Genomic DNA, 15,718 nt, shown 5'->3' with positions numbered 1-15,718 from the left:
TCTATCTAGTTCCAAAGTATGGTTTTAACTTATTAAACTGTTTCCACTGCATCATGCTGGAGATGTATCACTTTCAGAAAGTTAAAGTGTTGCTTTTTTACTTCTGTTTGTCTAATGCAAGTAGGCATATTTCTCTATAGATTTGGTGTACATTTAGAGTTATTTTTCTGTAATATTTTAGTGTAACATGGTGTGAAAATTTTAAGAACCACTAGTCTCTATTTTCAGGTTCTTACATATTTACTCGCACCATATTATTTAGCAGCTCACTCACACACAAAATGAATGAGAGGTACTCTGACACTGCACTGGCCTCCAGGTGTTATGGCTGTCTCAAGTCTGTCCACGGTTTGAGGAGAGGCGTTGTCACGGTTACACCAATGACACGGCTCGATGTGGCTGCGCTTCCTGGTGGCCTTCTCATTCAGCCAATCAAGGCAAACAGGCCACGCTCTATTTAATGATTATCCCAGCATCTGTCCATCTCTCTTCTCTGCAAGCTGTATCTGAGCGGGCGAACAGTAAGTATGGCTTCAAAGCACAACACACGGAATATCAGCCAACTACACAGAGCTGGGTGTTAGTCTGAGACACTCAGGTCTAGAAATAATAGGAAACATGCATTTACACCATAGGGTGCTGTGAATCAATGTTTCTATTGTTTATAGTGAGTAATGATAGATGTGAGGTGACAAGCTCTCACTATATGTTACTTTTATGTTAAACTTCTAAAGCTGGTGACCATGTCTTCAACTTGTGAACAAGGAATTTTAAAATGTGTAAAATGAGAGAGAAATGGGGATAGAAGGTGTGCCTGTACTTTGTTATGGCAAAAAGAAACATCAGGAAATTAACTGTGACTGTCATCACACACACATGTTTTGGGCAATACATGCAGACATAATGGACATCAAGTATGCAGGGCGTTTAGATAGTGAGATGCCTGTAGAACTGTTGACTGTACAGTATGTTGCCTTCACTTAAATGCTTCTGCTTTGTTCGTTTTGTGATTGCAGGTGAGACCGGTGTAACCCTGTCACGCCCACAGCGCCCCCTTTCGGCCCGGACGGCCCACCATGGCCCGGCGCCTATGAAAGGGTACCATGTCAGCCGTAGCCTGTCCCAGCACTCCAGCGGCGGCCCATGTGACTGCGATGGCCCTGGCAGAGAGTACTACCAGGGCCACAGTGATGGACACTACTATGGAGCCGAGGCTCTGGCCTTGGAGAGGCACCACTCTCACTCCCACTCTCACAGCCACTCCGGAGGGGGTACTTTCCCTCGTGCTCACCCCAGCCAGCACACACCCATGCAATCCTTCGACTCCTGTGAAGAGTGCCTGTCCTCGGGTCATGGGGGCAAGATGCATCGAATCCCTCCAAACCTGATGGACCAGTTTGAGAAGCAGGTACCCTTCCATCCAGATGGCTTTCACACACTGCAGTACCAGCGCTCAGTTAGTGGGGGCGCTGAGCAGCGCAGTGAGAGCCCATCACGCATTCGCCACCTGGTTAACTCTGTGCAGCGTCTCTTTGCTAAGTCACATTCTCTAGAGGCACCATCTAAACGGGAGTACAACGGCATGAGAGGAGGAGGGGACTACCGCAGTGAGAGAGGAGGGGGACATCGGAGTGGAGGGGAGGATGGGGGAGGACACTACTCGGGACATCAGTCTCGCTCCACTAGGAGGAACAAGTCCAGAGAGCGCAGCAAGAGCGGAGACTCCAGACACGAGTCGGGCCGGCGCCACCGCAGTCGGACCGCAGGCTGGTGGAGCTCAGATGATAACCTGGACAGTGACAGTGGGATTCTGGGGGACAGCAGGCGCAGATATCCTCCAGGACATGAGAGTTTGGATGCTGCCATACAGGAGCTCACTATGAAGAAGTCTAAGGAACGAGGAGGGGGCCCAGGGCATGGGGAGTGCATGGCCTGCACCACCATCGCTCTGGCAGGAGGGGAAGGCCATCACGGTCACCACGGACACTCCTTGAAGAGGAGCACGTGGTCGGCCATGACTGTCAGTCAGGCCAGAGAGGTGTACCCCTCCTCCAGGGGAGGGGCCTATGACAAAGCCCTGGTGCCAATAGATAGCAAGATGAAGGAGAGGAGCTTCCACTACCTCCAGGTTTGTGTTCACCTCCCCTCCCCACTGTGAGCACGTGTATGTACAATTTATTTGTGTTCATCCAAGCCCATCACATTCAATAATATCAAATTAAACCATCACCAGATGAAATACCTTGATGCATTATTAGCTTTTAGACCATTTGAAGTGTAGAATTGGATATTTTTACATCATCTTAAAGAATCACATCAGACAATTGTTCATAAAGTCAACAAATATATATTCTCTGTTTATTGCCGAAAGAGCAGTAATGGTATTGGTGTCTATTAGTACACTGTCCTGTGGAGCAGAGGTAAATCTATGTTTGTGTAGCCCCAGCAGGTCTCCACAGCTCTCCCTGCTGCTAGTCCAGGCCCTGTCCGTCCACACAGCTGAGCTCCACTGATACAGGCAGCACAAAGAATAGGTCCATATGCGACTTCATTTTTCCAAAAGACTATTTTTCTCCCTGCCTCAGGCTAGAAACATAACCCATCTTTGAGCACAACATCCAGCAGCAAATTTGTGAAGAAGGGCTCACTCTGAGGTGTTTTCATATGCACACTTGAGACTGATTGATTTCACAGAGGTAGTATTTTGACACTATTGAGATGCTTGGTCTATTCAGGAAAACAAAAGAACAGGTGCCAATGCCCAGCTGTGGGACATTGTCTAAAATGATAGAAAAATGATTATAGTACCTTCTAGCACTTTTCAATTTTATTCCAAAATAGATTTCAGCTCAACTGGTGATCATAAAAAATATAGTTAGTTACAAAAATAAAAAAACATACCAACAACAAAACATACCACCTATCTTATGAAAAACTGACTTTTCTGAGTTTTGAATCCATGTTAAAACAGGGTTCTCTGTTATCTGTCAGCCTGTTTTGTAAAGACGATACACCTTAACATTTTTCTGGTGTTTCTCAGCTTATTTTAACATGTTTTATCCTAGCAGCCTAATTTTGTCTTCATAAAAGTCTCCCATTTTACTCAGTGCATTAGCAGAATAACTCTAGCGTTCTCTGCTAATGTTTTGTTTATTCTATTTTTTTTGCCAGCCAAAACATTGAGGTATTTCCCAGATGCAGTAGTTAGTATTACAGGAAATGCCATGTTTTGAATAAGGTGTGAAATATTATTGGGGGCCATAAATCACAAGCATTATGAGACAGGGTTAATACAGTGGCACTATCTGTGATCTGCAAGCTTGTTAATCATGGCAGTGAGAGAGATAAATATTCTTCTTGAATGTATAAAAAGACTAAAGGCGATGCTAGGTCAACTCCTTGGGCATCCTCTACAATATGCTATCTGTAGCTTAAGCCTCCATCGCACCGGCCTGTGTGTGTCAGATAAGATAAACATAAGCATATACAGCATGAGTGAAGCAGAGATAGCAACACACGTGCTATGGAGGAGCGATAGGAGGCGATGGTAGACGAGGGCCGGGGGAGGGCGCAGCAGAGGGGCATACACTGGGAAAATGAGAGCGATAGAAGCCAGCCAGGAGGAGAGAGAGATTAGGCTGAATCATTTCTAAAGTGATGACCTTAAAAACACACACTCTGCTGGACATTAGAGCCTGGGGCCTTGGCGCATGTGTGAGTGGAGATGCTGTCATTTTAGATTGTACAGTATATGATAGTGTGGACTTTTCATAGTAGGCCAGCAAAATCTACAGCAGCTAAGTGTTTTGGCTGTGGTGCTGTTTTGCAATGGTCCACTTAAACATTCTGCATATGACATTTATTAATTAATAATAATAATAAACAAATCACAAAGTGCTACAGTCAATGTAAAATTGCATATAATAACAACAATAAAACACAGTTACACAGGCCTGTATGCCTTTTGAAATAAAAATCTGCCTCTTAAAAGCTTCACTGCCTGTGGTGCCCTCAGGTGGAAAGGGAGGGCATTCCACAGGCATGGAGCAGCTGCCTGAAAGGCTCTGTACTCCATAGTGTGTTTGTTTGGGGGACCTGGAGCAGGTTGCTGTCACTGAAGCGGAGGCATCTTGTGGGTTTGTGATGAGTCAGGAGTTATTCTGGGTACACTGGTGCACTGCCATTGACACACTGGTAGGTCAGGAGGCAGATCTTATATTCCACCCTGAGCCGAACAGGAAGCCAAAGGAAGTTCTTGAGGATGGGGGTGATATGTTGAGTATTAGGCACTGGATCAAATGAAGTCTTTGCAGATTCCTGTCAGAGTACGGTGACCAGACATCCCTATTTACCCAGGGCAGTCCCAGAATTGTCTCCCTCCAGATTTACACAAAACCAGTGATTTGTCCCAGAAATGTCTCAATTGTCCCCATTTCTGAACAATTTGATCCCCACAAACAGTAGAGGGGAATATATTGTCATTTGTTTAGCTAAAATATAAAAACCATGCTTGAAAATGGCAAAAAAAAAAAAAAAGCAAGCTCCTCAGATTATGACTGACCCACAAGTGAGTCAAGAATTGACAATTTTACATGCTCTTTTCACAATTTTATTTATACCAACCATCCCAATCCAGGTGTGTACCAGGTTTGCTAGAGATCCCGATGCTAGAGATCCCGATGAGGATTACATTACATTTCTTCTATGGTAGTCCAGAAAAAATGATCTTTCCCTTGTGAAGTGTGTAGTAAAGATATTTGGGGTAAAAAAGAAAGAGAGACTTTCTGATACCAGTCTTTCAATTCACGCTCCTTAGCCAAGGCACATCCAATATCATGTCTAGTATAAAAGCAGTATGTTTGAAAAATAAGCGCACCAATAGAATAAATAAACCCCATACACACAGGGGGAGTATGCAAACTATATGACAGTCCTGGACAAGGGCTAACCACTTTGCCATTGTCAATTAAGTGTTTACAGTTGCATGGGCAGAGTATCGATTCCAGTAGAATACTAAAATGAAATATCTATAACAGTCTGTATTAGAGGATACACAACTTTCAGCACACTTTTTTCTTTTACATCTTTTGTCTCTTTCATGTGTCTGTGCCTCATTTCTGTGTCTTAGCCTGCTGCCTGTGTATTGTGGCCTTTACTCTCTCTGTACATCTCTGTTGGTGCGCTCATTTGCTGTGTACACTTGTTGTGTTGGTTTGCGTGCTTTGGCTCACCGTATTCTTCCTTCTCTGTGTCAGTGCTTCTCCAGCTGTCAGAGTTTCTCTCTCTCTGTAAGTCCGTTTGTTGCTTTCTTCTTTTCTCTGTCTGACCTCACAGCTCATTCTTAGTGCATGAGCGTGCACGTGTGAGTGAGTGTGCACATGCACGTGTGTGTGTGCGTGTGTGTGTGTGACTATTAGGTCCGTGCGCATGTGCCACTGAATTAGACTGACTCATTGCTGGCCTTCTGTTTGAAGTGTGAAATATTTTTCTCTGATGAAATATATTTCTGTTTTGGGAGATGTTGTGACAAACAGATAAATTGCTGCCAGGGAAGCAGTGTCAACAATATCTTCAGACTACATATGCATATGTTATTTACAGAGGTGCAAAGAAATTTGTTATTTCTACTAGGTGTGTATTACATATAGACACAGCAGTTCAAGTACAAACTTGACCATCTGATGTATAAGCTGACAGATAAACAACAACAGAAGATACCTCTTAGTAGATTTATAAGTGATAATAGTATTTACTTGTATTTATATTGTAGCAGTTCAAGTATCTTTCAAGTATGTTTAACTCAAGTACTTGTTTAATGTACTAAAAAGAAACTAGTTATGTCTACTACTTTCACCCCTGCTCATTTGAACTACTGGTGCGTTCCATTTGTCCTCAGAGGTTGGATTTTCCAAGTTTTGACTTCAACATGGCGACGCGCTGCATTGGGTGAAAATTAAAAACCCAACATACTGAACATTTGTTATTTTTGTTATTTTTCCTTTTGCTGTGCTCTGTTGTCTATCCACTGTCTTTGCACCCTATTCCATGCTCTGATGAGAATGGAATGTTAACTCTTACACATTGTTTTAAATTACTAAACTGACTTAATTAGATCTGCATTATAGCTGATTGAGCACTTTCTTATTTCCTGATTGAGTTGTTTCTGTAATATACCATATATAATATACCAATATGGCCATTATATTTTCAACTTCACAACTGGAACACAGAAACTTGGAGATTGGAGTTCCAACTGAGGACTACTGGAATGCAACATAATCACATAGTTGTATGTATTCAGCTTTACACCTTCCTCCCTCACCCCTCGTTGGTGCATTCTCTTGTGCTGTGATCATGACAGGTGCCATCAGAAGACTGGGGTGGGGGATACTCAGGAGGAGGGGGGAATGACAGCGGGGGTGAGATCCCATGTCGGCGCATGAGGAGCGGGAGTTATATCAAAGCCATGGGTGACGACGACTCTGCTGATTCAGATGCCAGCCCTAAAGCCTCACCGAAGTCCACCCTGATCGCCCAACGGGAGGCTTTCAGACGCTCTGTCAGCATGGATCAAAGGTGCACCCCCATCAGCTAATAATACTGTTAAAGTCATCATGACAAAAAAGAAATTAGTCTTAGTTATCAACTAACCTTTATTTTTATTAATGTTTGTATGTACTACAACAAAGGCTATTAAATAAACCAAACCAAGAATGTTGTAGGTCACTGAAAGACTATTCATAAATTCTATTAGTAACTAAATGGAATCATTTGGCCAGTTTCATAAACATGTTTTAACTAATGACTGGGACGTTTAATTCACTTTTTTTTACTACTTGCCTACATGTAAAACAAATCAGCAGTCATTGCTTGGACACAGAAAAAAATATTGTTGAATAATAAATATGAAATACTTTATTAGTACAAACATTATATATGACATGTTCCTGTACTGCATTGTGTTCAGGTATTCATGTAAACAGTGCACAGACTCGTACCCTAACAGCAGGACAGCCTCTAAAAGCCACGCCCGCTCTCGGAGTTACACCCGTTCCCTCACCAGTGCCCAGGTAACCACTTCTGTCAGTAATTTTTGTATTTTAATAATTTCATGTTGAAGTCATATTGTTTCTTTCTTTTAAACAATTGTTAAGATTCCACTGTGCTTGTTTTAGCTGGGGGACACACTAAACCGTCAGTTTGAGGCAGTGTGTGAAACCATGTTTGGGGAGGTGGAGTCCCAAGCTGTGGAGGCTCTGGACTTGCCTGGGGTGTTTCGCACTCGCAGCCACAGCTACGTACGGGCTATCCAGGCTGGTTGTTCCCAAGATGATGACTGTCTCTCCGTCTTCTCCATGTCCGCTCCACAGGGAAGCATCAAGAGTGGGGCAGGTGAGTGTGCGACTACAATATTTTTAATCTGCTACATGAAGGACGTACTTATTATAAGTGCAATGTATGAAATATGTTGCACAATTTTTTTTTAGTATTCAGTGTTCCTTTTAGACACATAAACATTCAAAAACTTTTTGAATTATCTAGTTGTCTTCAGCCATTGTCTTTTAAATCAGTCTTCAGTACAAATGTTTCACCAGTAATTAAAATGCATCAAGCAAAAAATAATTATACCAAATTAGTGTAAAGTAGTTAGTAATTAGTTGTAATGTTTATTGTTTGAACACAGTCTTAATGCGTTTTCAACAGTCTGATCATTTTGTGCTTGTGGGAGTGAAATTGTATATTTCTATTTCATTTAATTTCTGATTGTTATTTGACATTCTCACCATAGAACCAACATCCAATTCCGCCCACATTGTACACTAATATTTATTCAAGTCAGAACTTACTGTTTGTGCTATGCTGAGGCAATCCTTAAAATATAAATATTACATGAAATGAAACAGTGCATTTGTATCCATATACATTTGAACAAAGCACAGAGGATGAGACAGCTTTCACTAAAATCTTTTATCTCCATCTTGAGAAGCAGGTTAGCTCAAGGGAAGACACTTTGAGTTCGCACTATGTCTGTCTCTGACACCATACTTCTCGCTGCATTCTGTGGGCTTTTTTTTAAGTTGCAACTATGAATATTTTATCACATCTTGTATCTGCATTTCTTATGAATAATTTTCTTTGTTTTTCTCTGTTATTTTGTGTTTGCCTCACCTTCCTTTATCTCCTTTTTGTCCTCACATTGTCTGTTTTTTCTCAGTCTGTCCCTTTTGTAAGTATGCGACTCCCTGCCTCTGGGAACATAGTGCACATTTGGCTTTAAATTTTGCCTTTGTTTTCCTCTTCCCCACTCTTCTGACACTTCAGTCTTTCCTTATTGTAAAGGTGCACCTCCTCCACTCCCTCCTCGCATGTCCAAGTCTTCACTGTCCGTGCGGGCGCAGAGCAGCACTGAATCCACCCAGGACGCCTACTTCCAGAGCACCGCGGGACGAGCCAAACAGCACAGTAACTCTGTGGACCTGGGCAGTTCAGATGGCATTACTGCACGCTCCTCTAGGGGGGGCTACTACACCTCCACTGGGCCAGGTCGCTCCAGGCAGCACAGTAACTCAGCAGAGAGCCTTGATGGAGTCCGAGGCTCCAGAGAAATTGTCCCATATGGAGGGGGGCCGGGGGTGGGGGTAAGGGCCAAACACAGTAGCTCTGCGGACAGCCTTCTGGAGGGGCCACCCAGACCAGTTAGGGATGGCAGGGCCGGGGGGAGCCTGGGGAAGTCCAGCTCCCTGCCCCAGAGCAGCATGGTGCTCAGCAAAGTGGTGACTGAAGAGGGGCGCGTGGCACGCAAGTGGAGGCCATCTATAGCTGTGCAGGTAAGGTTTCTGCATCAGTGTTTTAGCATTCTTATTTTGTGGCCAACAGTTAATCATTTGAATAGGAACTAATGGCTTAGTCTCAGCTCTGGGGAGTACTGGGAATACTATTGTGTCTTTGGGCAAGACACACCTGTCTTGCCTGTGAATGTTATATGTTCATTGGTTTGAACAGTGAATGTTAAATGAACATACATGGCATAATTGCTGTAAACACTGCTTTGTTGCCATGGGCTATTTTCCATCTGATGTCCCACATTTGCTCTCACAGACTTTCATTCGTACACCTGTGTACATGGATACAGGCAAGGTGGATGAATTGTTTTGCCTAAGGACATGATAACAGTATGCACATGAGCAGGAACTAATTCTCTCATCTCGGGTTGGTGGACGAGGGCTCTAAATACTGAGCTACTGCCGCCCATTTACAGCGCCTTGTATTCCCGGGGGTCTCCCATCCCAGTACTAACCAGGCCAAACCCTGCTTATTTTCTGAAATCTGACAAGATTGAGATTTCTCATAGTGGTTTAAGTGTGTGAGTTACTGGTGGAATTGGAGAGGCTGCTGGTACAGTAATTATTGGTGATCATAGCCTACGATGAAACCACTAAACATTTATTTCTATCCACGTATATTCATTGCAAATTTACCATACTAGTTACTGACCACTGTGAGTAATACCAGGAAAAGACCACAAGAGCTAAAATTATAGAGATTTTTTAGCCCAGTTGTCAGACATGATTATCACAGTATTTCATTATGTCATAACTTGTCTGGTCCTTTGTCAGAACATAACCCTCTTTTGTTTCAGGTGGATAGCTCTGAGACCCTCTCCGACTCCGACGCAGAAGGAAAAGCCCTCACTGAGGTCCACTCAATAGGAGTGCAAGTGGAAGAGGATAAACGGTGAGTCAAAAAAACAAAACAACCACTTTTGTCATTTGACCTTAAATGTCAATGAAATACAAGTTCAAGTATCTGTCTTTAATCATTGAAAAGTCTGGCTTCATCAAGAGCCTTTGTGAATAATTTTGAGGTGCAATTTGAAAAAGGCTCGTCTCTGGGAGGCGCCCCACAGTGCAGCCCCTAATGCTGATTTTCTAGGCTGGATATTATTATTTCATTTAACATTTCATCAGACTTCACAGCTTGAACTGAGCAACACTTCTATTCTATGTGTGGATGTTTTCTCGCCATCTCCAACTGTAACCATGACTACAACTAGAAATCATACATGCAACATGATTTTTACACATGATGCAAATAATTTTCTAATTATATCCATGGGTCAGATTGGCTCGCAGTGCATGGGTGCGATTTCTTTTTTTCACTCATTCAAGCACCTGTTAACAATCGCCCCTCCTCCAACAAGCATTGAGGAGGATGGGAGACAGACGAGAGATGAAAACTGTGATTCAGAGCTCACACGTTATCTGACAGCGAAGGCTGAGGGCTATAATGGAGTAAATACTCCCTACTCCAGTCCATTGACATGACATTTGCGCACAGTGTTGCGTCATATGCCACAGGATTTAGCTGTGACAATAGTGAGTGATCGTAGTACCAATGTGTAGAAAGATAGATCTGTGGTTTCTAGTGAGCACTACCGGAAGCTAATGTATTAACCTTTTGTTTGGCATTTTTACAATCATTTTAATTTAGGCTGGGCGAAATGGTAAAAATAGAACTGTGGTCCAATCCTTATGAGACAGTTTCCTTTTTTGGCAATATTATGATTTTGTAATTCTCTGCTTATGCATTTAGCTGCATCCATCATTTTTTGAGTGAGTGACAGGGAGAATCACAGAGAAGTATAATCTCCCAGGAGCAACAAATTGCTTGTGTTTAATGTCATGGGATAACATCAAAATCTCTAGAAAATTATTTTTGTGTATTGTCCACAGATAATAATAATTTGAAGGTGATCAACAGGCAAGTAAAATTGCAGCACAGACTGATTTTAAGGTTTTATTCCTTTCAAAAGTATTACAGATTGCATTCATGTAACGTGTTTTACTAATATTAACAACTACTGTTTATAACTTGCCCACTTTTTGAATAATCATCAAATTGTCTGAGCATGGGTCTATTCAGGGTGCAACAAAACACCTCTAGGGGTACACAAACTGGTAAAAAGGGGGAACAACAAGATTCAAAGAGAGATGTGGTGTGATTGTGTGTACCAGGCGGGCACGTTTCAAGCGCTCCAACAGTGTGACAGCGAGTGTGCAGGCCGACCTGGACCCCGAGGGCTTCTCGGGGCTCAGCATCGCCGTGCCAACGCAGGATAAAAGTCTCCAGTTCGGCTGCTCTTTCCAAAGGCACTCATCTGAGCCCGAGTCATCCAGCCAGTTCACTGAATGCCACCGCACTGTGCACACGCAGGGACAGTGGGCCTACAGAGAGGTGAGTGCACTCAACAAATCTTGTATCTGTGTTGCTGGTGCTCCACTGGTCTTATATGGGTTCACAAATTAATTAATCATTGCATTTATATAGTGCCTTTGAAGACACCCAAAGTGCTTTACAGAGCATTATTCATTCACTCTGCACTCAGTGATGGTAAACTACTAGTGTACCCACAGCTGCCCCGGGGCAGACTGACTGAAGCAAGGCTGCCCCTCCGACCACCACGATCACTCACTCATACACCACTTTCATACAAAGTAATGTAGGTCTTGCCTAAGGACACAACAACAGTTTTTGCAACTGGAGCCCCACTGTGGCACCTGGAATTCCCAGTGGTCTCCCATCAAAGAGATCAGGCTGGTATGGTTATGAATAATGTGATGTGTAATGTGTAATGCACTTTTTGCCATATCAGTTTTCCTTAAAAATTATATTCGAACTGTCAGTAGAAGGTGCACAAAACTGTCCATTGAAATATTTTTAGCTGTGAAGTCATATTGATCAGAATAATTCTAGTGAATGTGCACATATAGATCTTAAAACCTTTAGAATACATTAACTTGTGCACATCTATTGAGCTCCTCTGTGCTTTTAAGAACTGCTGAAGGAGACATTATATATTTATTATATATCTGCACAACCCGTGAGAAGAACATGTGGGTGACTAACATTGTGATTTTAAGTTATATGTAAATAAATTTAACAGTATATCCTGAGAAAACTTAGGGTTAGTTTAGCATGATACATAATACAATTTTATAATGACCTCTTTTGTCATTGGGAATGACTGGCTGTTTCAATATCCAGGTCTCTTCTATGAGTTGCCCAGCCAAAGATACTGGGGTGATTGGTTGTCTCAGTGGTTTTAAATAATGGTTCTATTGCAGAGGACAGGTTGTGGTTACAAAGTAATAAAGTTAATGTAACTGAGTCATTGTAACTAAATTTGATCTTTTATTTGTTGCTCCAGGACTTTATCCAAAGCGGCTATACCACGGAGGCCTGTCCAACCAACAGTAGACCTCACCAGCACCCACACTTGCCTCCCCGTTCACATTCTCCCCTCCCCATAACGTCTGAGCGCGCCTGGGCCGGGACTCCTTCTCTAGAAGGGCCCCGGAGCCTCCCAGACTCAGGCCGTGCCTCTCCCTGCATGAGGGATGGAGAGTTCTTCTTACGCCTGTTGCAGACTGAGGTAGAGAGGATGGAGGGATGGTGCTCCAACATGGAGAGAGAGGCGGAGGAGAATGAACTGCCCGAAGAGGGTAAGTGAGAAGAGATGGGACCAGTGTTAGTTTATTATTAGTCTTAAATTTATAGCTTTAATTAAAAATACACTGTTTAACTTATTGGTGGAGAGTATGTGACTAAATACTCTATGAATATGTAATTAATTTACCTATACTATTCCACAGTATGGCATTAAACTTGTCTTGCTTTTGAAAAATATGCATTCTATTCACCCATTAGTGGGCTTGCCTCTATACAGACCAGACCTGTAGCTTGGTCAGGTGGTGTTACCTGCTTGTTTTTAAGGAGATAGATAAGTTTAATCCTATTCTTTGGAACATTACAGGCTTTTTAGTTTTAATTCTAATTTACTACTAGAGGCATACTTTCTTTACCTCTGTGACTGAAAACAAGTTCATCAAAATGGTTTCTATTTCATTAGGAGCTTGTTTCTACAGTAGTCTCTACTTGTCCTTTCTTAAAATTGCACTTTAGTTTTTAGTCTACAAAAATATCAGTACTTTTATCACCTTTTTAAATTAACTTTAGACAGAATATATTAGTCAACAAAATTATCACTGGATGTGACTGTAAACCCATAGCTCCCTGCTAACGTTTTTTTCTGCCACGTTTTCATAGCTCTGGAGCTGATTCGCAACGCTATTGGCAGCACCCAGATGCTCATGAATCAGAAAGTGCAGCAGTTCTTCCGACTGTGCCAACAGAGTGTGGTATGTTTGAACACAAATCCTGACAGTAAACATGGTGTACTTTCCACCACTACTTGTTACCTGATGGCAAAAAATATGTCTCTTGTTACCAAGGCGATGTGGAATGGCAATACTGCAAGATCATAAAACCATCGGGGCTGTCATCACACTTAAGCATAAAGTGTCATCTGCAATACAACACCCTATAAACCCTGACTGTTATTGGTGGTCATATGGTATCTGTTAGGACCAGCTCTATGAAAACATTAAATCGAGGTTTATTTTGCATGTATCCACTGCTGTACACACATCCAGCAAATGACTGTTGACCTATTACACAGTGTTATGGGTTATGTCCGCCATGCTAACCTTTCCAGCAGAATGAGTAATAACGTCTTCAATAATTTGAGGCATGTTAGCGATCTCTCTGGGACCTGTACTCATCAGAAAACCCCATCAAGAACTGCAGTTTTGAAGATAGTCTGGCCCTGGTGTTGACCATATGAATCACTTGCCAAATACTTTATTAGTTGGGGCTGGAAGATATGGAGACATGAGAATGAGTCCACTGAATTGAGACAAGATGAGATTTAGACATAATTTATAACAAATAAATAATGTGATTCAGTTCAGAAATATGGCCTAAAGATTTATCTCATGTCAGATTTTTACTGTCATTGTGGCACTGATTTTAGAGGTGTAACAACCCTATTTTGTTCAGTCCAAATGTTAAAACATGTATGCACTATATTATGGTAATTTTATCACACAAGATCTTGAGGTATGAAGCCTTATCCAATCCTACTCATTGGTGCTCTTACTCCCACTTTAAAACATAAAATCTCAGGACAAAAATAAATAATCAGTTGGTGGTCCTAATGTACTCAATGATATCGACTCTTTTATCTTGTCACTTTTTCAGCTATGTTTTTCTGTTCCCATCAGGACCCCTCGGCGTACCCCCAGCCTACCTCTCAGGATCTGGCCAGCTTCTGGGACCTGCTGCAGATCAACATCGAGGACATCAGGGTCAAGTTCCAGGACCTCCAGAGGCTGAAGGACTCGGGCTGGAGGCTTCCACCTGAAAAGAAGGTGAGAGCTTTGGGCACCTCCCGCCCTGCCCTGGCCCCCCTCCAGAGGGCGCCCCGAGCTAAGATGGCAGTGTGCAAGAGGGTAGCACAGATGGCCCTGCTCCCCCCCAGGCCTCTGCGGGCGCTCTGCAGACAGGATGCAAAGACGAACTGAGGCAGAAGGCTCTCAAGCTAGTATGAATAAAGTGTCAACAGAATGTCTATAACTGTGTAAAGATGGAAACTGTTAAATGCCTTCTGGAGTCACCATAACCAAACCAAAGATTGTGAAATTACCAGCAGTGGGGAGAATACTTGTATTACAGAATACTGAAAACTTGCATCAAAATGTATTTTGTAATGTATTCCATTACATGGTACAGTCAGTTTACTGTAGTCTGAATACTTAAAACACTTTCACATTGAAATGCATTGTATTGTGTGCTTGTTATCTATTGATTAGAAGGATACATCGCACATGCATACTTTTGGTTACTTAGTTACTTCTCAACACTGCTTATGAGGCAGGCCTAACAGCATAGCATTATCTGCAGTAATTTGCAACAGATGTTAAGCTACGCTTGCATTTAAACACCAAACATTTTTATTTATCCAGTCTTGGAACTGGATAAAGAATGTACTTTTTTAACATTGTAACTTTGTGTAAAATATACTTAATTATTTAAAATGAACTAAACTAACGTTATTTGTGTCTTTTCTCTTCATTTTTGCATTACCCTTATTCCCCCTCTCATGTCACCCAATGTGTTGTGTAAATGTCATTGGTTTCTTTGGTATTATCCATTCTTTCCTTATTCGATTTTTCCATCATTTCTCCTTGGTTGCTCTTTTGTTCAATAAATCCCTTTCATGTTATCGCTGCCACTGGATCAGGAGGACAAGAAGCCTCCTCCTCCCTTACCAAAGAAGCCAGCGGGGGGCGTGAGTGGCAGCTTGCGGGCTGACAGCGTTGGTGATGGCGGTGGAGTTGGAGGGGGGTCTGGTGGTCTGGTGGTGCCCCGCGTGGGAGGACACACTCTGCCCATGAGGGAGAAGTCTCTGGAGCTGGGGGACCGCAGCCGGACTGAGGCACGTAGGAGGCTGCTGCAGACCAAGCGCACTGCGTCCTTCAGGCAGAACTCAGCCACGGAGAGCGCCAGTGACAGCATTGAGATCTACATCCCCGAGGCCCAGACACGTCTTTGAACGCACCACTAGTACTACATAATAGGAGTTAGGTATCAACACTGCAAAAAAGGAATATCTACAATAGATACAGGTGCACCATGTAACATTTTATATGGAATGTCTGCCATCTGCTTGTCTTTATGAAGTTGTTATTGTTTTGCCTGAAATGTTCAACAATATAGCGTTACAGGCTACTGAAGTTATTTATCTTGCAGGTGTGTTCATGTCTAAAAAGATTTTAAAAAGTAAGCATGTTTATTGTGAGCGGAGCTGCCTCTCCAC

At 42.6% G+C, this 15,718-nt stretch overlaps 1 protein-coding gene across 1 annotated transcript; it reads left to right on the top strand.

Moving 5' to 3' along the window:
* Window positions 1-1,090: 1,090 nt before the first annotated feature.
* On the top strand, window positions 1,091-15,454 carry dlgap3 (discs, large (Drosophila) homolog-associated protein 3). The gene is made up of 11 exons (XM_020932780.2): window positions 1,091-2,128; window positions 6,362-6,576; window positions 6,968-7,070; window positions 7,176-7,392; window positions 8,323-8,828; window positions 9,641-9,735; window positions 11,016-11,235; window positions 12,209-12,503; window positions 13,108-13,199; window positions 14,124-14,270; window positions 15,143-15,454. Exons 1-11 carry the CDS (start codon window positions 1,091-1,093, stop codon window positions 15,452-15,454), a joined length of 3,240 nt encoding a protein of 1,079 aa, XP_020788439.1.
* The last annotated feature ends 264 nt before the right edge of the window (window positions 15,455-15,718 follow it).

The sequence above is a fragment of the Boleophthalmus pectinirostris genome, unplaced genomic scaffold (genome assembly GCF_026225935.1).
Source record: "Boleophthalmus pectinirostris isolate CB_2022bp ecotype Guang Dong unplaced genomic scaffold, ASM2622593v1 HiC_scaffold_21, whole genome shotgun sequence".
NCBI classification, from domain to species: Eukaryota; Metazoa; Chordata; class Actinopteri; order Gobiiformes; family Gobiidae; genus Boleophthalmus; species Boleophthalmus pectinirostris.
The sequence above is the reverse complement of the archived record's forward strand: the minus strand, read 5'-3'. Positions and strand labels throughout refer to the sequence as shown.